Source organism: Macaca nemestrina, chromosome 14 (genome assembly GCF_043159975.1).
Source record: "Macaca nemestrina isolate mMacNem1 chromosome 14, mMacNem.hap1, whole genome shotgun sequence".
NCBI classification, from domain to species: Eukaryota; Metazoa; Chordata; class Mammalia; order Primates; family Cercopithecidae; genus Macaca; species Macaca nemestrina.
This window is the reverse complement of record NC_092138.1, coordinates 12,135,880-12,158,735: the sequence shown is the minus strand read 5'-3', so window position 1 is coordinate 12,158,735 and position 22,856 is coordinate 12,135,880. Positions and strand designations below refer to the sequence as shown.

General features: G+C 42.6%; 2 protein-coding genes across 8 annotated transcripts in view; one reads left to right on the top strand and one right to left on the bottom strand.

Annotated features, from left to right (window-relative positions):
• Window positions 1-10,966, top strand: part of LOC105498761 (N-alpha-acetyltransferase 35, NatC auxiliary subunit) — an 89,499-nt gene extending 78,533 nt beyond the window's left edge. For all 6 annotated transcript variants that reach the window (XM_011771084.3, XM_011771083.3, XM_011771085.2 and 3 more), the window contains exons 18-23: window positions 1,997-2,133; window positions 2,940-3,007; window positions 3,695-3,835; window positions 4,139-4,261; window positions 6,365-6,445; window positions 7,370-10,966. In XM_011771084.3, the coding sequence (XP_011769386.1) occupies window positions 1,997-2,133; window positions 2,940-3,007; window positions 3,695-3,835; window positions 4,139-4,261; window positions 6,365-6,445; window positions 7,370-7,429 (610 nt within the window). In that variant the 3' untranslated portion in view covers window positions 7,430-10,966. The remainder of the gene's footprint in view (window positions 1-1,996; window positions 2,134-2,939; window positions 3,008-3,694; window positions 3,836-4,138; window positions 4,262-6,364; window positions 6,446-7,369) is intronic.
• Window positions 10,967-11,634: 668 nt separating this feature from the next.
• LOC105498762 (golgi membrane protein 1) overlaps window positions 11,635-22,856 on the bottom strand; it is a 76,271-nt gene continuing 65,049 nt past the window's right edge. For both annotated transcript variants that reach the window (XM_011771089.2, XM_071077601.1), the window contains exons 7-10: window positions 21,725-21,884; window positions 20,741-21,007; window positions 18,696-18,809; window positions 11,635-13,368 (exon numbers count right to left, since the gene is read on the bottom strand). In XM_011771089.2, the coding sequence (XP_011769391.2) occupies window positions 13,292-13,368; window positions 18,696-18,809; window positions 20,741-21,007; window positions 21,725-21,884 (618 nt within the window). In that variant the 3' untranslated portion in view covers window positions 11,635-13,291. The remainder of the gene's footprint in view (window positions 13,369-18,695; window positions 18,810-20,740; window positions 21,008-21,724; window positions 21,885-22,856) is intronic.

The window sequence follows — 22,856 nt, the reverse complement described above, 5'->3', positions numbered from 1 at the left end:
TCATGACCAAGCTGATTACTGGGAGCATAACTGTTTCAAACCGTGGTGCTGAGGATACACTTCAGGAGCTTTGGAGTTGATAAAAGATGATCTTCAGCAGAGTAGTTCTTCCCTTTCACTTGAGGACAAAATAAAGAAACCTAGTAAGAGGATGCTTGAACATATTTTAGGCATGTAAAAGCTGTCATAGAAAGAAAATAAAATTGAGCATTAATGAATTCAGTTATTTTGAATCTTTTTCTCAATCTGGCACATAATTTTAAACTAATGACCTGTGTTACTCATCACAAACACTCAGGTTTAGTATATTAGACTTTAATAGAGTTCACCTTTTAAACTTATTTAAACTTACTGAACTTAGTAATTAAGATATTCTATATTCTCTGAAGTCACTGCTGTGAGAGGGAAAGTAATTCTCTTCCATGCTGTTGACGTAGATTTTGTTGTGAGCAGTGAAGGCTCTTGACAGATAACTCTTGCCTATGAAAAGTGAATTTGAGCATCAACTATAGCAATATGAGAATAATTTTCCTTGCTATATGTTCTTTAACATTTATATAGATAATACCAAATAATCCTTAATAACAGGTATTTATATAGCTACTTTGGATACTACATTTTGTGATTCATAGTAGACAATACTGGTTTTATTAATTTTTATATGCTGCTTTGCACAGAGAATTGGGATCTTAATTCAGCAAATAAATGATACTCAGATAAATACTCCATTACACATTTGTCTATATTCATAAGTAGATTTGTTTCTTTTCTTATTAAAAGAACTTTAGGTCTGCCCATAAATACCCTTGTGGTCTTTTCATAATTGTTTTTGAACTGCTTTTTAATTTCAAAATGACAGATTGGGCTCCTGCATTTCCCTGAGATAACCTTTAGTTGTTTTTCATGCATACGATCCCTGAAGCATGTGGACTCTTTTTTAAATCATCAGCAGAAACAGTGATCCTTAAACTTTAACATGCATCATAATCACTTGTAAAGTGCATCAGTACACAAATTTCTGGGCTAATTCCTGACCTGCTAGGTCTAGGGTGAGACCGAATAATTTGCATTTCTAACTGGTTCTCAGGTTAACTGCTGCTGGCCCAGAGATGTCAATTTGAGAACCATTGGTATAGAATATCAGCACTCTCTTAGACATAAATGTATATTAATTTTGATAAAGCACTTAATAGATCATTGAGGTACCTGATATTTGAGAGGAAAAGGCTGCATCTTAGTTGTCCCCTTCACTCATGTGTCCTTAGGTTAGATAAACAGAAGGTAGACGGCACCGTCAGTTCCCTATAGAAATCCTTCACTTGAATTAAGGTATATGAGTTGTTACGGACTCTCACATTTTGTAGGGTGGCAGGGAAACAAAATTCAGTTATATACTGTAAAAGGGTACTATAGTAAATGTTTTTCTTAAATTCAGGGCCAGGAATTGTTTACTCTCCATATGTAATTATAGGTCTTACTATTATTGATTATGTTACGAAGTGTGTGTATATATATATGTCTCCTAGATTTGAAGACTTTTCTGGCTTAGCAGTGTTAAAGTTCTGAAAAATTAGTGTCTGGTAGAATGTTCTGTTTTATATTTTGTTTATTAAACTCAAGTAAATTGTAAATGTGAATGTTCTTAATTTTTAAGAATGATTGTATAATGCCAATAATTTTTTATCTTTTTCTGATTTTATTTGTGATTAAAATATTTATAGACTGAACTGAACTGTGTTCTGATATAATGAAAACTTAATGGGTATTCATTTGATTTGCATATGTACATGTATAATTATCAGGAAATCTGGAAAGTTGTAAAATGTTGAAAGGGAAAATTAATCCTTGTGTTCATTTCTTGTAAGATCTATAATCGAATGATCTGTTTTTAAAGACCTAAAGCATTATTTGAAGTGTCTATTGTTGTTAATATGTGTGTTGATAAAGCTGTCTCATTTAGACATCTACCATTAACTAACATTTTGTATCCTTTAAGGTATCTCTCTGAATTCCTTTACGCATGGTTGATGTCAACATTGAGTCGTGCAGATGGCTCTCAAATGGCAGAGGAAAGGATAATGGAAGAGCAGCAGAAAGGCCGTAGTAGTAAAAAAACAAAGAAAAAAAAGAAAGGTGCTGTGGATTATTTTTAAACTTAAAAACAGAATGTACTTTAATTTCTACAAATAAATAGATGGAGCTACTTGTGAGTTAGTCATTATATTTTAGCTCTTGTTCCTTTTCTTTTCAGAAACTATAAGGTAGAGACTGAGTCCCAGTATTAATGACATAAGCTTTTTGGTTCCTTTCCTTGCTTTCATTTCTTTGCTGTTCTATCAGAATCTTTGATCAAGAAGTAGCCACGTGGCGTGTGCAAGCAAGATACAGGTTAGGGGACAAGACAGCAGGAGGCCATGGACCTTTTGACAGAGCCTGATAGCTCAGGAGGGCAGTAGTTCTGGAGCTGTGCTGTGGTAGTGGGCACCAAAAGGTGCCTTGGGCATCACCCAAGAACCATGAGGACAGAGAACTGTTTCAAAGGGACTGCCCTATTGATCACTTAGGGAAGGCTATAGATATTGCTACAATTATTGTAAAATACTGTTTCATATTTCCTCAGGACTTAAAGCAATTTGGATGGGTCATTAAATCACTGTATTCATGGGTTTCCTTTAAAAGGTTAAATCTCTGGTGAATTCAGAAAAGTTATAATTACTTTATACTGGAATTTTATAGTATTAGCTATTTGGGGACATGATTATTATATTTTATTATTTGTAGATTTTGACCATAAATAAAATTTAACCTGTAGGAACAAACTGAAGTTTTAATTTAGTATACAAGCTGGAAGATTTTTTAAAATTAGATTTTCTTTTCCAATAATGCAAGAGGAAGGAGGAAGAGATTATGGAAGATTATGTTTTTCTTTCTAATTACAGTTCGCCCTTTGAGCCGAGAGATCACAATGAGCCAAGCATATCAGAACATGTGTGCTGGGATGTTTAAAGTAAGTTGTTGAAAGTAAAGTTCTTTTTACCTTTTAGCTGTATGTCTATTATATAGTTTATTTAAACTCTTTTCTGTGGTTCTTTCCAGATTGTAATTTCACCTTTGTTTTACTTTATCTGCTTGAGGATTACCTTTATTATCATTAATTTGTTCAACAACCATTTGAACCCTTGCTATGTGTGAGATACTTTGTACTGAGTACATTGCAGGGGATACCAATTCTATATGGTCCTTGTTTCAAGTCTGTAGCAACAGACCAGTTGATGTGTCTGTGACAGGTAGTAAGAAAAGGCAGAGAGTACTAATGATTGATGATCAGGCAAGGCTTCCTGGAAGAGATGGAGGTTAGGTTTTTTAGGAGTGTATTTGGAAGAGGGTGAGCTCCACAACCAATGACTTAAGCAAAAGCAGGCCTTTTCAAGAGGCAGTGGGTACTAACTCTTAAGTTGTACTTGGCAGTCCAAGAAATCATTTGAGGCAACTTACTTGAAAATGCATAAAGCAAAACATGGACTTTGTTTGAAAATAGGACCTGTGCTTACGACAATTGTATGTCCTCATTTTTTCAGAAGCGTTTACTTGAAGGTTTTAAATAGCTGTTTCTTGTCTTCTATTCCGTATTGATGAGAGTGTTCGCTTTTTTCATATTGATTTCATCTTTTTTCTTGTTCCCTTTTTCATTTAGACCATGGTTGCATTTGACATGGATGGCAAAGTACGTAAACCGAAGTTTGAGCTTGATAGTGAACAAGTTCGGTATGAGCACAGGTTTGCTCCGTTCAACAGTGTGATGACCCCACCGCCCGTGCATTACTTACAATTCAAGGTGAACCTGCTCAAGGAAATCGTTCAGAAATCTTCAGTCTTAGACCTTCTTAGAGAGATGCTGTTTGTACCTAGCCATCTTGTTAAATTTACAGTTATTTAAATTGTAAGAATAATGTGAGGTAGCATATGAGGGTTGAGAATTACATATTACCTAGGAAAAAATAGGGAGATGTGCCAAATGTTTGCCCCAGTGTCTGTATATGAGTGGATAGAAAATGTAGAATTCTTTAATAATTAGAAATGGGAGTTTAGAGTTGTTCATATTAAACATGTTTTGAATTATATTTCCCCTTCTTTTTAGGAAATGTCTGACCTCAATAAATATAGCCCTCCTCCTCAGTCTCCTGAATTGTATGTGGCAGCTAGTAAGCACTTTCAGCAGGCAAAAATGATATTGGAAAATATTCCTAACCCGGACCATGAGGTAAGACTGGATTCACAGTAATTTTAAGGGAAAAGCATGGCAGGAAATACATCTCTTACTGCTGGATGAAAGTTAATTATGAAAGTGAACTTTAATAGTGTTAGTGAATATAACTTGTCATGTTTCTGTGAAAGATTTTGGATAGTTTTGTCAAACTAACCTTGTCAGACTTCAAGTTATTTTAAGAATGAGGTGATGTAAATACCTGCTTTGTGTAAATTTAGAAGTCAATGCAAAGACAAATTATGACTCACAATCATGAAGTAAAAAGGATAAGCGTAAGATCCAGACTGATCTGATTCATAGCTCAAAATGTTAGCATTGAAACATTTCTGGTTTAATCAGTTTGTTAAGGGGGCCGGGCGTGGTGGCTCACACCTGTAATCTCAGCAGTTTGGGAGGCCCAGGTGGGTGGATCACCTGAGGTCAGGAGTTTGAGACCAGCCTGGCCAACGTGGTGAAACCTCGTTTCTACTAACAGTGCAAAAAATTAGCTGGGCATGGTGGTGCATGCCTGTCTGTAATCCCAGCTACTTGGGAGGCTGAGGCAAGAGAATCATTTGAACCCCAAGGTGGAGGTTGCAGTGAGCCAAGATTGTGCCGTTGCACTCTAGCCTGGGCAACAAGCGAAACTCCATCTCAAAAAAAAAAAAACAACAAAATTATTAAAACGTAACTAAGTTTTACATAAATATGAAAAATGACCTGGCCAGTTGTCACAGAAACCACCTTATTCCACTTGACCATTTAAAATAAAGGCTATTGCTTTTGAAGACTCTCAGATATCAAAATAAACTTGGGGAAAAAAATTGTTTCAGGCTTTTGGTATTTTAATAATTTACCATATCCCTAATTTTATTGAAATACATTTATTTTCTAAAAGTTACCTGTAATGCGCACATACTGTTTTGGGAAGTATATCTTGGGACCACTTCCATAGAGGGGTAGCTTAGCAGTATTTGTCAAAAATCATTAATGCTTAGATCCAGCAATTCTGCTTTTTGGGATTTATATAGATACATGAACACATACAGGAAGTGAGAGTGATGAACATAAGAGTATTCATTGCAGCAGGATTTCTAATAGCAAAAAGCAGGAAGAAACAGTAGTATCCATCAACAGGGGACTGATACATGATGATACATTCATACAGTGGTATACTACGCAGCCTTAAGGAGGATGAGGAAGCTCTTTACGTACTGTGATGGAATGCTCCGTATGATTTAAGAAATCTAAAAAGAAAGGCGCACTTTAATATGCATAATATGGTGCAGTTTCAATCAAAGGGGGCAAAGGAAGCCTATATGTATGTGTGCGAGTATAAAATATCTTTAGAAAGATAATATCAGAATTGGTAGTTTTGTTTCCTTCCTTGGAGGGAAGCAGAGTGCCTGGACGAGGGATAGGGGAGACACGTTTTAAAAATGATATGTACCATCTAAGAAAATATAAAGGGGGAGTCTAAACATTTGAGGAGCTACCTATGATAGATGACATATTTCATTTAGTGAAACTTCATTCGTTTATTCAAAGATGAGTCTGTGCTCCTAATACTATGTGTGCTATGCTGCCTTTTCAGGACTTTGCAGCCTATTTTTTTGTTATTCAGGAAAGCGAGATAAGGTAGCCATTTCAATTCAGAGTTAATTGAAATGAAGTTCTGTATTATTAAAAGAAATATATTTAGAATTTTAAATTGCCTTTATTTAATAAAACATCAACACTTCCATTATACAAAGTTCCTGTTAGTATCTATAATTAAGAAATTTTGGCTGGCCACAGTGGCTCACGCTGATATTCCCAGCACTTTGGGAGGCCAAGGTGGGAGAACTGCTTGAACCCAGGAGTTCAAGACCAGCCTGGGCAACATAGTGAGTTCCTGTCTCTGCAAAAGTTTTAAAATGAGCTGGGTGTGATGGTGCACAGCCATTTGGGAGGCTGAAGTGGGAGGATTGCCTGAGCCAGGAGGTTGAGGCTTCAGTGAGCCATGTTCTTACCACTGTATTCCAGCCTGGGTTGACAGCAGGACTCTGTCTCAAAAAAGAAAAAGAGAAATTTTGACTATGAAGTTAATGTTTCAATAGTTTTATGTTCATGTTTCAGGTTAATAGAATTTTAAAGGTTGCCAAACCCAACTTTGTGGTTATGAAGTTATTGGCAGGAGGACACAAAAAGGAATCTAAAGTGAGTACGTTGTGGGAAAAAGAAGTGGTCTTAAATTATTGTGAAATTTCATAATTTTTTCCAATAAGATGTGTAAATATTACAGGAAGAATTAAACCACTGAACAAAAATCATTCTAAAAAGTTTAGTTCAGCAGCAGAAACTTAGAGCTTGCCATTTTGCCTTGAGATGTATATTTTGTTGGGTTAAAATTTCTAAAGTCTGCTCATATGTTTTCCATCTCCTTGCTGTGTAAATTACTGAATAACTTGGGGTAAAAAAAGAAAACTTATGTAAAGAAAATTTTATGGGAGAAATACGAGGTATTTAAATGTCATCTGCCTTTGGGAAAGTGAGTGCTTTAATAATGAAAGACTTCTTTGCAATGGCTCAGAAGAGGAGTCTGTAAGCTTTTTTTTGGTAATGTTGTATCATCCATGCCACGTCAGTATTTCCGAGCACAGATTCTGCCCTGTGGAGAGGCCAGCCGTGGAGGCATTTGCCTGTGTGTGTTGTGCACCTTGTTTTCTTCCATTGTTTCCTGTGATCTGCCTTCCTCCTCTCCTGCCCTGGTTTCCTACTGACTGACTCTCTCATCTCATTGCTTAGTTCTGTCAGTTACCCTGGAACTAAAAAGTATGCTGACCCCTCATCTAACTGAATGCCTTTTCTATAATTTTTGACTATTTATCTTTTTTAACTGTTTTCCGAAGATAGAAAACAGCTGGTCAGCCTGTTTTCTTATGATCTTCATAAAACTCAAAAATTAATCAGTTTTTCTTCCATATCGTATCTTTTTTGCCATTAACCTAGTTTTTAAAATCTATTTTGTGCTGCCTTGTTTCTAAGAACGCAAGAAACTCTAAAATAAAAATAGTCTTTGTTTTGTGTACCATCTGAATATTTGTAGATACATTAATTGGCTTTCTGGGTTTTCTTTAACAGGTCCCTCCTGAATTTGATTTCTCTGCTCATAAATATTTTCCTGTTGTGAAACTTGTTTGAGAGAGACTGGAAGGTGGCCGTAAAGGGGCAGAGTCTTCTTTCAGGCCCCACTCTTGGAGGGCACACCACCAGGCTCCACATCACGGGAAGTGGGATGGATTTCTTGGATAACAACTCATTGTAAGGAACACTTTTAGTTTGACAGCCTTATATGACGTGAATGAAAACTGCTGTTTTAAAGTGGTTTATTATGTTTCATGGAAGAAACTGGTCTTATTGAATGCATTGATGAACGTTATATGGTTTTATTAGATTTAATCACAAATCATTTTTTATGAATGATTGAGTGAAAATAGTGTTTATAAAGGTTAATAAATTTCTTGACAAAAAAAAAATGCACTGCTGGAGATGAGAAACAGTAGCTCTTTGTCCATGTTAAGAACTGAAGAAGGTGTATGCTCTTTAACATTTGAGTAGTTCTAAAATGTTATCCAAAAGAAGTTTCAAATCAAGGGGTTAATTAAACACTTGTATGAGATTTTGGTAAAATACATTTAGAAGAGATTTTTGGGAGGACTTCTAAGATAGAAACTAAATTACATGAAAATTGTGATTTTTATGTGTCATGACATCACAAATTATATATCTAAGAATACAGATGTGTAAAAAAAAATCCTTTACCTGTTACTTTTGGCACTTTTAAAAGATTATACATTATGTTTGCTGGTGACATTATTCAAAAAGGAGGCAGATAGAAATGTATATAGATTAAAATTTAGGTCTAGGTTTAAATGTGGTGTACTCCTTTTTGTTTACTTCGTAATTCAGTTTAACCCATGAAACATTTTCAAATGGGTGTCTGTTAGGTATCCTCTGGCTTTGAAAAACTGACTACATCCCCCTGTGCTTCCAAGTGCCTGCTGCCAGAGGCCCTCCCCTTCCTTTCCCACTTGTCCTGTCTCCGCTCTGATGTTCGCGATGGCAGCTGTCTAGGCCTTTTGGGCCTTCCTTTTTGTCCTCTGTAGCAGGCAATACTCTTAGCAAAATGAGCCACTCTGTGATGTAAATTGGCTTTGATGGCTTAGCCTAAGACTAGTGACAGTTTTATATTTGGTCTGTGGTTAAACAGGTTCTCAGCTTCAAATATCTTAACTCTGATTTGATATCTTTCATAAAAACATGAACGTTGTCTGGCAGTATTTTAAAGCAGCTAACCTGACTGAACTTGCTAAGGGTGTTCCTGTTGCCCCTCTTTGCAGCGAATGAGCTCTCCTGGCTTTCCTTTCCAAGAGTGGTAATACTTGTGTTATTCAAGAACAGCCATTAGGCATCCTGAAATTTCAGAACCCAAAAATCTTTTTAAAAATGTGTGTGTGTTTTTTTTAAGTAGCCTGTACAATAGAAACTTGAATTATGGAGAGATGAAGAGTATACCTGTTACTGATTTAGTTACTTTGTTGAGAATGAAAACATTGTTTCTGGCTGGTAATTACTGAATGCTTTAAATGAAAAAAGGCAAAGGAATGGTAGGAAATAGGCAAGACAAGAAACAAGGAATCAAAAGAAAAAGCAAAGAGGAAACCGGAATGAGCATGGACATTTGGCAAACAACCAAGAAGAGAGCCTGAAGCAAGTTAGAAAGCTGAGAAATTCTTCTTCTTTCCCAGTGGCCAAGATATAAAGTATAAAAAATATGTCCCCCTTAAAAGCAAAAAAAGGAATATAGAGTAATGCAACAAAGGCCCTGCTAGATGATGGGATCACTTTTAATTAAGAGGGTGCTCTGGCATTTTTTAGCCACTATGTCTGATTGAGTCTGCTGGTCTCCTGATATAGTTGAGCATCTAGGTTATTTTGAAGTAGGTCTTCCTAAGTAAAAGTTTTCCTATTAACCTATTATCAACTAAAAAGATTGATTAGTGTTAGATTTATCAGTGTATGTTACAGAATCGTGTGGTTTCCTTTAAGTAGCTTTAATTTTTGGTTTTTAGTTTGTTTAGAGATGAGGTTTCACTATGTTGCCCAAACTGACCCAAACTTGTGGGCTCAAGCAGCCCTCCTGCCTCAGCCCCCAGAGTAGCTGGGATTATAGGTACAAGCCTGCTTGGCTAGTTTTTGTTTTTAAACAGCAGGTTTCTAACTATAAAAACAAATTTGCCATTTTATAATTTTTAAAGTAATCTGCCATTCAGGGTACTTACTGAAAAAACTAGAATAAGACAGTCTCCTCTCATAGAGCTTTTATAATCTTACAACGAATGCAGAAAAGCAACAGGTATTGAAAATGCAGTGAGGAATATGCCATATGCTGGGTAGGAGAACTGCCCCACATGAAACTTTAGGCGACAAATCCCCATCACATTGATTCAGGAGGCATTGCTGGGAAAAGGGTCCCAGACAGAATGTGCACAGGCTGGAGGGGAGAGGGTGGCAGCCTGGCTGAAGTACAGAGCAGGAAAAGGATGGCAGAGATGAACTTGAGAGACAAGGAGAAGCCGATACCCAAAAACCTGGGAGGCCAGGTTAAAGATTTTGGACTTTATTCTGATGTTGGTAGATACTACTGAAGGCTTTTATGCAGGGACATGATGGGATCAAATCAAATCTGCTTGCCTGAGACCGGTTCAAAAGGGAGGCAGGGAATCCAGTCATGTGAGAGAAAACGTTGGTCTTAACAAAGGTAGTGGCAGAGCAGGTGGAAGAAAGTGGATGAAATCAAAAGTTTTCAGAACTAACAGCTAACGGGACATGGTAAATGAGAGTTTCTGCCAAAATCAAGGATGATTTTTCAGAAATTTCTTGGTTTTGGCAACTGGACGGTGGTGGTGCCGCTTGCTTAGTTATCTACGCAAGGTAGACCAGGTTTGGGATAAAGATTGCTTTAGACCTTGAGATATTTTTGGGACATCTTGAAGATGGAAGGTAGGTTGATCTTGAACTGGGAGGTGCCATCTGGGGTGGAGATGAACTGAGGACTAAGTAACTACAGTCACTGTAATTTTCTGGGGGTTGCTGTTGCTCAGGGGGCTCCTAGAATAAGGGCCTTGAGATCGGTCCCAAGGAACAGACTTCGGAGGGCCAGGGAATGGGGAGGCCAGTGAGGTGGTGGGACAGGCTGCAGGGAAGAGTACCTCAAAGTCATACCAGGCCACTGTTTGACAAGCGTGCCTGGTCCACCGTTTTGTTTGCACAAGACTCTGACAGTATATTGCCTTAAATAGTCAAAGCGCACCATTTGGAAAAGTTTAGGGGAGGTGGTGGTTTCCCTTGTTCCTCTTTGGCTGTGCTCTGGGCACCGGAAAAAGCTTGCAGAGGAGACTTATCAGGAAAATAAGTAGAATGCAGGGCCACATGCTGCTCAAAGGCCATTAAGAGAAGGACTGAAAAGAGCCCATTGAACTTGGCAAGTAAAGATTGCTGGTGACTGGGGCGAGCTCTTTCTTGAAGCGGTGGGGCAGAAGCTGGAAAGTCAGTTGAGGGGTAGACCGTGCGGTGTGGAAAGAGACAGTGACTCAACTGGGCTTGAAGAACTGACTTCCCCATATTCATACTTGCCCCACTCTCTCTATTCGTGGAGTGGCTGGTATGATCTTAAAAGATCATAAAATGCAAGCATGGTCACTTGACAACTCAAAGTCCACTGTTCTCTAATGAATGACCTAGTCTTTACCCAGAATGCCAGTTTGGCCCCTTCCACTTCTCCTACTTCGTTTCTGCCCTCTCCGTTCGGCCCCTCAGGCTGCAGCCACGTTGCCTCCCTGAGACCCCCAAGCCTTTAGTATCAAATTTTGGAGACTCAACATGAAGTTACCATGCCACAGCTCTGTTGAGTCTCTAAACTGATCACGAGGTCAGGAGATTGAGACCAGCCTGGCTAACAGTGAAACCCCGTTTCTACTAAAAATACAAAAAATTAGCCGGCATGGTGACACACATCTGTAGTTCCAGCCACTTGGGACGCTAGAACTACAGATGCGTGTCAGCACAGGTGACTGTTCTATTTTGTTGGAACAGCCCACAGCCCTCTCCATTGTTGGCTGAATCTGCCGTGATCCCTAGGGCAGCCTGGAGAAAGCGTGCAGACGGCACACATGCCAAGCACACAGCTTTTGGGGCCCTGTGGGTTGAAGATGTTGTACTGACAGTTCATCTCATTCCACAGAAGGTTTAAGGCAAACCGACATCCTTAGTCCACAGTTTGAGGGTGGATTCTTTAAGGATCTAACAGAGGATGAAGGGGAAAAGCAAAAAACAGCTGTGACACATTTTAAAAGTTGAACAGAATATTTTATTTCTCAGCAGTTGTATGCAGACAAATTAAACATGAGATGAATAGAGACTTTATTGAGAAAGCAAGAGAAAATTTCTATCAACCCCAAGAAGGACTCAAAGTGAGGCTGGAAGAGGACTTAGAGTATGAAAGTACTCTTAAGAGTTTATCTAAGTTGCCTTTTCTGGGTGGGAAAGTTTAACCTTAGCGACGAGGTAAAAGGACATCAGACATGAAGATGTTTAAGTTGGAGGTGGCAGCATGAAATGCAAACAGGGCCTGCTTCAGTGACTGTGTGCCTGTAGTCCCAGCTACTTGGGAGTCTGTGTGAGGCCCAGGGTGCCAGCACACCAGCTAGATGCTCCGTAACTTCTAGGCCCCATTTGCCCCTCTGAAAATAAGAGGGTTGGATCAAAAGATCTCTTGGGCCTCGGCATCTCAAATCCTGTGGATGCTCCCACTCATCCCTTAGAGAGCCTTGCTGGGAAGTCAGTCATTAATGGTGTGGCCAGTTATTTGCAAGTGGTAAGAGCCTATTTACCATAAATAATACTAAGAACCAACTCAAGTCAAACCTTAATGCCATTGTTATTGTGAATTAGGATTAAATAGTAATTTTCAAAATTAACTTGATTTTAAAATCAGTTTTGTGAGTCATTTACTATAAGCTAAATTGTGTACACTATGACAAAAACAACCATTGTATTCCTGTTTTTCTAAACAGTCCCAATTTCTAACACTGTATATATTCTTCAACATCAGTGAACTTTGTTTTCTTTTACTCCAGTAATAAAGTAGGCACAGATCTGTCCACAACAAACTCGCCTCTCATGCCTCGCTTCTCACTGTGCTCTGCTCCAGGTCAGCCCCCTTTTGGCCTGTTTTGTCAAAAGCCTAATCTCCTTGCTTTTCTTGGTAATATATATTTAGGGAAGGTGCTGCTTTGCCCACACACAGGAAGCAAAGTAAATACAGACCACAAATGTTCAAATTGTAAGCCACTTAATAGCGTTTTGCACATTAAAAATGACAAGGGTTATTATACAAGTAGCCTTTTTAAAAATTCTCACACAAAACAGCTTTGTATTTAGACTTAAAGCTGTTGCTAGTTTGCTAGTGACATTTGTGTTAACAGTCAGTGTTCTAGGCCATTGATTGTCAGAATCAGAAGTGACTGCACAAGAGCATAAGCCAGTCAGTCAGTGAGAACAGATAACAGGCTGGCACCAACGCATGGCACAGCACGTGGAAAGGAGGACATCAGAGGGAACCCAGAGTTCTCTGTCTCTCCTTCACAGCAGATGGACTCTTCCTATAGGTGGCTATTAATTTACACAAAGTTATATTCCAGAATCAGGAAGCCCCACTGTCGCCAACACTTGAAGAACTATGTTCCATTTTTGGTGTTGAACTTCTCATGAAATACCTATTATCAAAAATTGTGACATCTTATTAGACACTTCAAAAGAACCCCCAAAAAACTCTTTAAAAGACCAATCTTTTCCTACACACAGTACATACTAAAATTTCACAATCATCATTTTTAGATGTACATTTTATTCAGTACATTTCACAGCTGTCAGTATTCAGTCCCTCATGAACATTTATACTCATCTCTTCAGTCCTGATGTGAAATGTGATTCCAGTTCAATTCAGACTGTATGATTCCGCTTTTCATGCTGATCAAGTAAATTTATGGTGTCTCTTTTCTGATCTTCAACATTAAAAACTAAAAAGGAAAAAAAAATACATGTAATCTAGTATTAAACATTTTGAGATACCAGCCCTAGGCAGGTCCCATTTTATCAATTTCTAGAAACTGTCATAAAGAGGACTGTATCTCCCACAACAATACTGTAATTGGGAGGTGCATTCCTCGTCAAGCACAAGATGGCAAAGGTGATACGGGAGGAGGGCAGGGAAGTGCTGGGTAGAGAAGGGCAGGGTGTCTGGCAAGGGCTCCACCCTCAGGCCTGTGTCCATGGACCTACATGAGAACAAGCACTCCTGTCTTCATGCTCAAATGTTGCATTTTCCAAGACCACTCCGGCCTGCCATGTCCCCCCATTCTGTGCCCATAAAAACCCTGAGACCCCAGCGGGCACACACACACAGGCAACTGGACATCGAGAAGAACACACTGGCAGAACACACCGAAAGATGCCGGCAGGCCACTGACGGCAGAACGATTCGGACGCCGAGGGAAATCTGGCCAAGGACAGTAAGAGGAGAGCCCGGCTGCTGAGCAGCCCGACTCCAGGGGAAGACCATCTTCCCACACCATCCCCCTTCGGGCTCCACATCCATCTGCTGAGAGCTACTTCTACCACTCAATAAATCTTGCATTCATTCTCCAAGCCCACATGATCTGATTTTTTCAGTACACTAGGGCAAGAACCCAGGATACAGAAAGCCCTCTGTCCTTGCGATAAGACAGGGTCTACTTGAGCTAAGCTGAAGGAGCACACTGCAACACACACCCACTGGGGCTCCAGGAGCTGTAAACACACAACCCTAGATGCTGCTGTGGGGTGGGAATCCATCCTCCCCACGACCTGCCCGTCCGCGTGCTCACCCTAGGGGTTTGAGCCGCAGGGCACTGAAGAAGTGAGTCACACCCCCACTGCATGCCCTGTGAGAGGGTAAGGGAACTCCTCCCCTTTTTTTTCTTTTTTGAGACAGAGTCTCGCTCTGTCACCCAGGCTGGAGTGCAGTGGTACGATCTCGGCTCACTGCAAGCTCTGCCTCCCGGGTTCACGCCATTCTCCTGCCTCTGCCTCCCGCGTAGCTCGGACTACAGGCGCCACCACCACGCCCGGCTAATTATTTGTTGTCGTCGTATTTTCAGTAGAGACGGGTTTTCACTGTGTTACCCAGAATGGTCTCGATTCCCTGACCTCGTGATCCGCCCGCCTTGGCCTCCCAAAGTGCTGGGATTACAAGCGTGAGCCACCGCGCCCAGCTGGAACTCCTCCCCTTTCAAAGGGTCCAAATGGATGGCCAACAATGTGCCATGAAACAAAGCTGAAGCACCTAAAGATTCCATACTTGTTTGTAACAGTGACATACTGCCCCATATGCCATAGGAGATGGACAGTATCGAGTGCACTCATGACATTTTAATACAATCACCACGCTCCTGTGCAGCGTGATTCCCTTGCTACTGCACTTCGAACGGCACACGCTGCCTCCTGAGAGCCGTCCCCAGCTTCAGACAGCTCTTGTGACTCCAAAGCTCTCCCTTTACAGAGCTGATGTCTGTGTAGCTTCTACCATCTGGTCTTACTCTATCCTTTCACACACAGAAAACATAAAAAGGAACATCACAAATAAAACCTAAAACCACGGTCTTGATTTATAACTATGGCACATTAAATGGTAGTTTAATGACTTCATTTAAATAACTGCCTTATTAAATTAATGGTATCTGTTAAAGGCTCTAATAAAGTTGGAGCTAATGCTTTTTTCTTCCCACTTCCCTGGAGCAAGTAAGGTCTCACTATTTCAATGACAATCTTAAAATAATGTTGAAGCTGATGTTGACATTTCTTCAGCTTCTTCAGAGAGCTACCAAGGCACTCATCTTCTTTACCTTACCTACTTTGTTTCAAACCTTGCACAAGGTCAAGTCCTTAGGACGATGTGAGTGTAGGAAATGAGAGATCCAAAAAGGCTTCACCGCAAAGTCAAGCATTTAGTAGGACACTAGGCCCAATTTAAAAGGTTTCAGAGCCAGGCGCAGTGGCTCACACCTGCAATCCCAGCACTTTGGAAGGCTGAGGCAGGCGGATCACCTGAGGTCAGGAGTTCGAGACCAGCCTGGCCAACATGGTGATACCCTGTCTCTACTAAAAATACTAAAAATACAAAATTAGCTGGGCACGAGCCTGTAATCCCAGCTCCCAGCTACTGGGGAGGCTGAGGCAGGAAGATCATTTAAACCTGGGAGGTGGAGGCTGCAGTGAGCCAAGATCATGCCACTGCACTCCAGCCTGGGCAAAAACAGCAAGACTCCGTCTCAAAAAAAAAAAAAAAAAAAAAAAAAAAATGTTGTTAGAATAGAGGTAAGACAGTGACCAGACCGTGAAACATGCTCAAGAACACACATGAGTGGAGTCAATGACAAAGAACAGAAAGAGACTTTGTATTTGCTTCAAAGTCTGGCTGCTAGTGTATTTTGCCATTTGCCTTTTTAAAAAATTGCCTAAATGAAGATAGCTGAAAATTCAAATTAGGACTTGCATTCTAAAAATTCCAAACTCTGCCAATTGAAACAACTGACATCCTGGATAAATATAAAAGATAATTTTTAGGGGGACACTGTTGAATCAGACAAGCACAGATTGAGGGACAGATTGAGGGACTTTCCACCAAATAACTGGGCCCCTATCCTGCAAAATAGACCCACACCACAAATGAGAAAGACAGAAACTGCTCCACGATAACACTACAGAGGTCTGATAATAAATGCAGTCTATCATCCTGAACCAGAAACAAGACATGAATTGGACACTCACTAAATCTGAACAAAGTCTACAGATAATAGCATTGTATCAACATTAATTTCCTTATTTTGGTAATTTTACTATGGTTATATAAGATGTTAACAACTGGTGAACCTGGGTGAAGGGTACACAGAAATTTTTTGCTTTTTAAAAAAAATCTAGATTATTTCAAAATGAAAAGGTAAAAAAATGTAAGTATTAAAACATTAAATGAATAATGCATTGGCCAAATGGTAATAAAAGAAGGCATTGTTAGCCAGACGTGGTGGCTCACGCTTGTAATCCCAGCACTTTGGGAGGCCAAGGCAGGAAGATCACGAGGTCAGGAGATCGAGACCATCCTGGCCAATACGGTGAAACCCTGTCTCTACTAAAAATACAAAAAGTAGCTGAATATGGTGGCGCGCACCTCTAGTCCCAGCTGCTTGGGAGGCTGAAGCAGGAGCATCGCTTGAACCCAGGAGGCAGAGGTTGCAGTGAGCCGAGATCATGCCACTGCACTCCAGCCTGGGCAACAAAGCAAGACTCGGTCTGAGAAAAAGAAAAGACAAGACACTGGCAAGATCAGCAAGGCCAAAACTGAAGTGAAGTAGTTGTTACAACTACTCCTGCTGCCCTGAGGATTTCTGCTGAATTCTGAAGTTTATGATGATATTTTAAAAGTAGTCACACTCAGAGGAAGACGGGAAAATAATTCAGTCATGAAAACTGTTAAATAAAAAGGAAAAAAATCAAGCATTTATCCTAATACCTACCTTATACAAACAATACCACTGAAGTGTCTTTTTTTTTTTTTTCTTTTTGAGGCGGAGTTTCACTCTTGTTGCCCAGGCTGGAGTGCAATGGCACAATCTCAGCTCACTGCATCCTCCGCCTCCTGAGTTCAAGCAATTCTCCTTCCTCAGCCTCCCAAGTAGCTGGGATTACAGGCATGCGCCACCACACCCAGCTAATTATCTTATATTTAGTAGAGACGGGGTTTTACCATGTTAGGTTGGTCTTGAACTCCTAACCTCAGGTGATCCACCCTCCTTGGCCTCCCAAAGTGCTGGGTTACAGGCGTGTGGCACTACGCTCAGCCGAAGTGTCTATTTCTAAGAACATTCCAGTTAACAAATGACATAAAAATGAATTGATACAGGCATTGACTATCAACTGGTATCACAAAAAGAAAGACACCAGGTTGCAGTTAGCCAAGATTGCACCACTGCACTTCAGCCTGGGCAATGAAGCGAGACTTCAACTCAAAAAAAAAAAGAAGCCAGAAATGACGTGCCTCCCGATGAAAGAACACACCACCACTTATCTTACCGAGGGCTTGAGCCTGGACCTGAGTCTCATCAAGCCTCTGGGTCTAGCTGCCACTCTACAGAAAAGAGGCCAGGAGAACTCGCTTAACTGCCCCGTGACTCTACAATCAGCAGTATCCAGGCTGTGGGAAACCAGTCACATGGCTTGGGTTCTCTTGTTGAGACGGAGTTTCACTCTTACTGCCCAGGCTGGAGTGCAGTGACACGATCTCGGCTCGCTGCAACCTCCGCCTCCTGGGTTCAAGTGATTCTCCTGCCTCAGCCTCCCGAGTAGCTGGGACAACAGGCACGCACCACCACGCCCGGCTAATTTTTTGTATTTTTAGTAGAGATGGGGTTTCACCGTGTTAGTCAGGATGGTCTCGATCTCCTGACCCCATGATCTGCCTGCCTCCCAAAGTGCTGGGATTACAGGCGTGAGCCACCACACCTGACCCAGAAAAATGTATTTTAAGAAAGTCCATAGTGATACCAAAACAAGCAAGTGTGTGGGAGGAGGGAGAGGGGTTCCTTACACAATGTCAAGTACTAAATGTGCTGGGATGGCAGCATGTAAAATGTCACCGCTTGGGCAGTGTTCATCAATGGATGGTAAAGCCACACAAGTTCAAAGCCTCCTCTTCCAGATGATGTACTAATAAGCAAAAGGAAAATGCCCTTCTGAGACCTCGTGGGCATGTTAGCTAAGGGATCAACCAACCACCAGCAGGACCACCTGCTGTTATGCCTCCTGGGGAGAAGCAAGAATTCATCAGCCTGAATCCATCACAAGCAGACAGACAAGGCCAGAGTTTGATATATTCTACAAGATACTGGCCTGGACTCTTCAAAAATTCAAAATAACACTACAAAGGGCAGCTCTCATAATTGCCTGGAAGCTCTATGCACATCCCGGGGCTTTCCATCTGGGAGGCAGACTGATTTAAGTAGTGACCTAGCCATTTTGTTTGCAAATCCCCGAAAGTCACTGAAAAATCATCCTACTTAAAGACGTGAGCCACACTGAATATGTTTCCAGAAACGATGCAGGCTTTCCTAGTGGTTTTCATCAACTTAGGCTTCTCAACCCTCACCCTCCCTCCACTGCCCCTGGTTTCAAAGGCTCCCAAAGAAGAGACGGTCTCTTTGCAATGACCCATTAATTACAATATAATGTTGGGGATTCACTGGATAATCACAACCAAGGACCAGGAAGGGGAAATGAAAGTTGACCTTGCCACCGACCCAGGCCCCATTCTTACCATCTATGTTTCTGTCATTCCCTGCCAGGGCTGCCTGCTTGTCTGTCTCAGATTCCGCCTCATTTTCATCCATGTTGTAGTCATCTTCTCCTCTCAGTTTCTGCTGGTTTCTCCCTATAAAATTAGCACATAAAACATAAGCTACATCATTTCTGTCTTGATGTCACAGGAGTATCGAGCACAGGTGCTGGGTGTTAGCCATACTTGCTCACAATCAGGTCTGTCGGCTGCCTCTCCGGAAATGGTAGGGACGCATGGGCTGGGTTCCGGGACAAACACATGCATTATGTGTACTCCACTTGAACTCTGAATCTAGAGACGGCATGGCCCTAAATAAAAGGGTGCATTCTAGGCTGAACACGGAGAAACTAGCGAACAACTCAAATCTCAAGGTAAAAGAAAGTGCCACTGTTTTGGGAAGGAACGGGTATCTATAGTTAATGACAGCATCTCCTTAGAATGGAGAGAGGAAATGGAGCTGCCGCCGTGAGCCACAGGAGAAACCGTCCCTCATACTTACAGTGGGAGAACCCACTACTCTATTCACCCCTGGAGGGGCAGCAGCCAGAGAAGATGAGGACAAAAGGCTTTCAAGAGACCTACTCAAAGGGTTTAACTTACATATTTTATATGTGTATGCAGGCGGGTAAACAAAATCTTTTTTTTTTTTTTTTTTGAGATGGAGTCTGGCTCTGTCGCCCAGCAAGGAGTGCACTAGCGCAATCTGGGCTCACTGCAAGCTCTGCCTCCCGGGTTCAAGTGATTCTCCTGCCTCAGCCTCTCGAGTGGCTGGGATTGCAGGCATGTGCTGCCACATCCAGCTCATTTTTTAGTTTTAGTAGAGATGGGGTTTCACCATGTAGGCCAGGATGGTCTCGATCTCCTGACCTCGTGACCTGCCCACCTCAGCCTCCCAGAGTGCTGGGATTACAGGTGTGAGCCACCGCGCCCGGCCAAACAAAATCTTTTTTAAAAGTGCACACCTGGAAAAGCAGCTCTAGCCTATTTCTCTGGCTCACTGCCTGGGGTGGAAACTGCACAGGCCTGCGTGTTTCTTCAAGTGAGGTCACCACCCCTGCGTCTAGAAGCAGGTGCATCCTACAGGCACTGTGGCATCTCAGGCCCACCTTTTGTTACACTTCGTGACCAGCCGCTGAGGGGTCTGATGCTGCGGCGCCACAGGCTGAGCCAGCCGGTGGGATCTCCCTGCCTCACACACCATGAGCGTCTCCTTGCCGGGTGGGCACGGAACACAGCGACCCAGCAGGGATACTTAGCGGGAGGCTGACAACATGCACTTCTGTAACTGGAACTTGGGAGGACACGTTCTTCAGAAAGACAATCAAGTGAAAATTAGATTGAAATGGAATCAGGGTAACTTCTGCAAATCAGTGTATTCTCCAACTTGTGTGACTGGTCCACCCCAGAGCGCAGGTGTCATATCCTCAGAAGTGTTCCTGGCTCAGGTGGGAAGGACATTTTCCACATCGGAAGGGACTGAAATACATCCCGGAATAGTCGGTTGATCTCTGATTCCTACCCTTTATTTCTTTAAACAGAAAAAAGTCAACCAAACCAAAAAGGATTCCCATGTCAAGTTTCCTCAATGTTCACATGCGCATGAACCTTCATCTACCCAATACTCCTTCCTTCCTTCAGTCATTCATTCACTAGGCACTGATTGTCTAAATGGCACCAGACACTGCACGACAGTGGAGATGCAAAGATGGGCCATGTGGCCGGCCTGCCAGGAGGAGGCGTCCCCTGGATGCTAAGCACCCATCTCCAGGCCGCCCACCTGCAAGGTCCCCGCGACTCCCTGCCGATACTGCGTCTAAAACCTCGAGTTCTGGAGCATGTGCTGCTCTTCCTTCCCGCCTCCCTCTTGAAAACGACTAAGAAACCTTCAAACGAAAAGGAACTGGCAAATTGTGGACTGTGTTTGGTCAAATTCAGGGTGCTCTGTCGGTGCTGGGAAGGAGATGGAGGTGGCTGGGTGTCTGGTGGAAGGGAGTCCACGGCGGCCCCCGAAGCTTCACACCCACCTTCCCTGGCAGCTTCCTGCTCCTCCTCCTGTCCATCGGGGATGACAAGCTGGTCTCGCTTGGGGCCCTCCATCTCCGGATTTTCCTGGCTCACTGACAGGGCAGCTGGCACCTGTGGGGTCCGGCCCAGTTCTCTGGCTCCCCCGAAGCCTCTTCCGTCCACAGGTCTGTCTTCCACCACCTGCTCCCGGCCTGGCTCCTGTGGCAGCCCCAGCCTGTCCCTCTGAGGCTCCTCCTCACTCACCACCTGGATCTCATTGATTTCCTCTGTGCACAGAACACAGTTAGCTGTGACCTCACCAGCATTTGATTTAAAAAAAAAAAAAAAAGAAAAACCTCATTCCACTCAATTCCCAGAACCTTCCCAAGGTATGGGGGTGGGGTGGACTGCACACAGGAGAACCACCAGGTAGCTCCTTTTGTGATCTCAGCCACCGACTGCAGGCCTCTCTGTGCCTGCGGCTCATCGTCAGAACCGCGACGAAGGGAAAAGTAGCTTACCAAAAAAAAAAAAAAAAACAGAACAAAACAAAAGCTGGACTCAATTATCTTGACAAGGTACAAAGGGAAGAGGGTGTCCTGCTGAGTGACCTGATCGTCTTGTCCGCTGGAGACAAGCACTTGGGAGCCAGGGCAGGCAGGCTCACCCGGGGCTTGCCCATGGACAGCAGCCTCCTGGTTCCCAGTGTCTGCGGCTCAGCCTCCTCCCCCGAGTCCCACAAGCCCACCCATGTCCTGCATAAAGGTGCAGCCTGGGCCTTTCTCTACACAGCTGCCAAAGGACAAGGCACTTCGTTTAGAGGAGGAGACATCAGTCAGACACACAAGAAGCCCCAGTGCCGCAGTTCCAGGTGCCCAGAGAGACACACCCGCTCCTGGCTGCCCGCTGCTGGGTTCACTGACTGCTCAGCAGCTCGCTGGGACCGCTGCCTCTGACGGGGCTCTGGAGAGCAGGGGACAGGGCAACTGCTGGGCTCTGCTTACCTTTCTCAACTTGTCTCTTCGAATCCAAAACCACTTCGGAACTGGGGGCTGGAGTCTGGAACTTGCTGTTACCGGGCACGTTTCCTTTCCCTTGTGGCACCTCTGCACGTGGCAGGCCTGCTGCCTGCTGCCTGGGCTGAGGCTCGCTGAGGGCTTGAAGCTGAAACAGAAGCACAGGACAGAAAGCCAGGGCAGGGCTCTGTGAGCAGAAGCCGTACAAGAATCCCGCCAATCCCACCACCACATCCTTCCGACCACGACCCCGAGAAACGCCACAGTCTACTCTGGTCACGCCCTGGTCACGTGGCGTACATCAGAAGACAAGAGGTTGAGTCAAGGTCTCCCAGAAAGTACTGTCAAGACAGAATAAAACTGGGCAGAGATTCTGCTGAGGGGAAGCTTTTATAGAATCATAAAATACCTAGGCGGAAGATCAACAAAAAAGAAGACATGAACAACACAAATGCTCCTTGACAGAACGAACATCTCCAGAACCCTCAGCCCAGCAAGGGGAAATGCACCTGCTTCTCAGGTACACACGGAATATTTTCCGGGATGAACAAATGGCAGGCCACAAAGCAAGCCTCCATACACTTAAATAACTAAAATCACACAAAGTGAATTATCTAACAGCAATGGAATGGATTATAAATCAAAACAGAATGAAACTTGTGACATTTGCAAATATTTGGAAATTAAACCACACACTCCTAAATCACCAGTGAGTCCAACAATAAACCACAAGGCAAATTAGAAAATGCTTGGCCAGCCAGGTGCGGTGGCTCACGCCTGCAATCCCAGCACTCTGGGAGGCTGAGGCAGGCGGATCACCAGAGGTCAGAAGTTTGAGACCAGCCTGGCTAACATGGTGAAACCCCATCTCTACTAAAAATACAAAAATTAGCTGGGCGTCATGGCGGGCGCCTGTGATTCCAGGTACTTGGGAGGCTGAGGCAGGAACATCGCTTGAACCCGGGAGGCGGAGGTTGCAGTGAGCAGAGATCATGGCACTTGCGCTCCAGCCTGGGCGACAGAGCGAGACTCTGACTCAAAAAAAAAGAAAATGCTTTGACACAAAACAAAAACACAGCATACCAAAACTTACGGGAAGCAGCTCCAGCAGTGCTGAGGA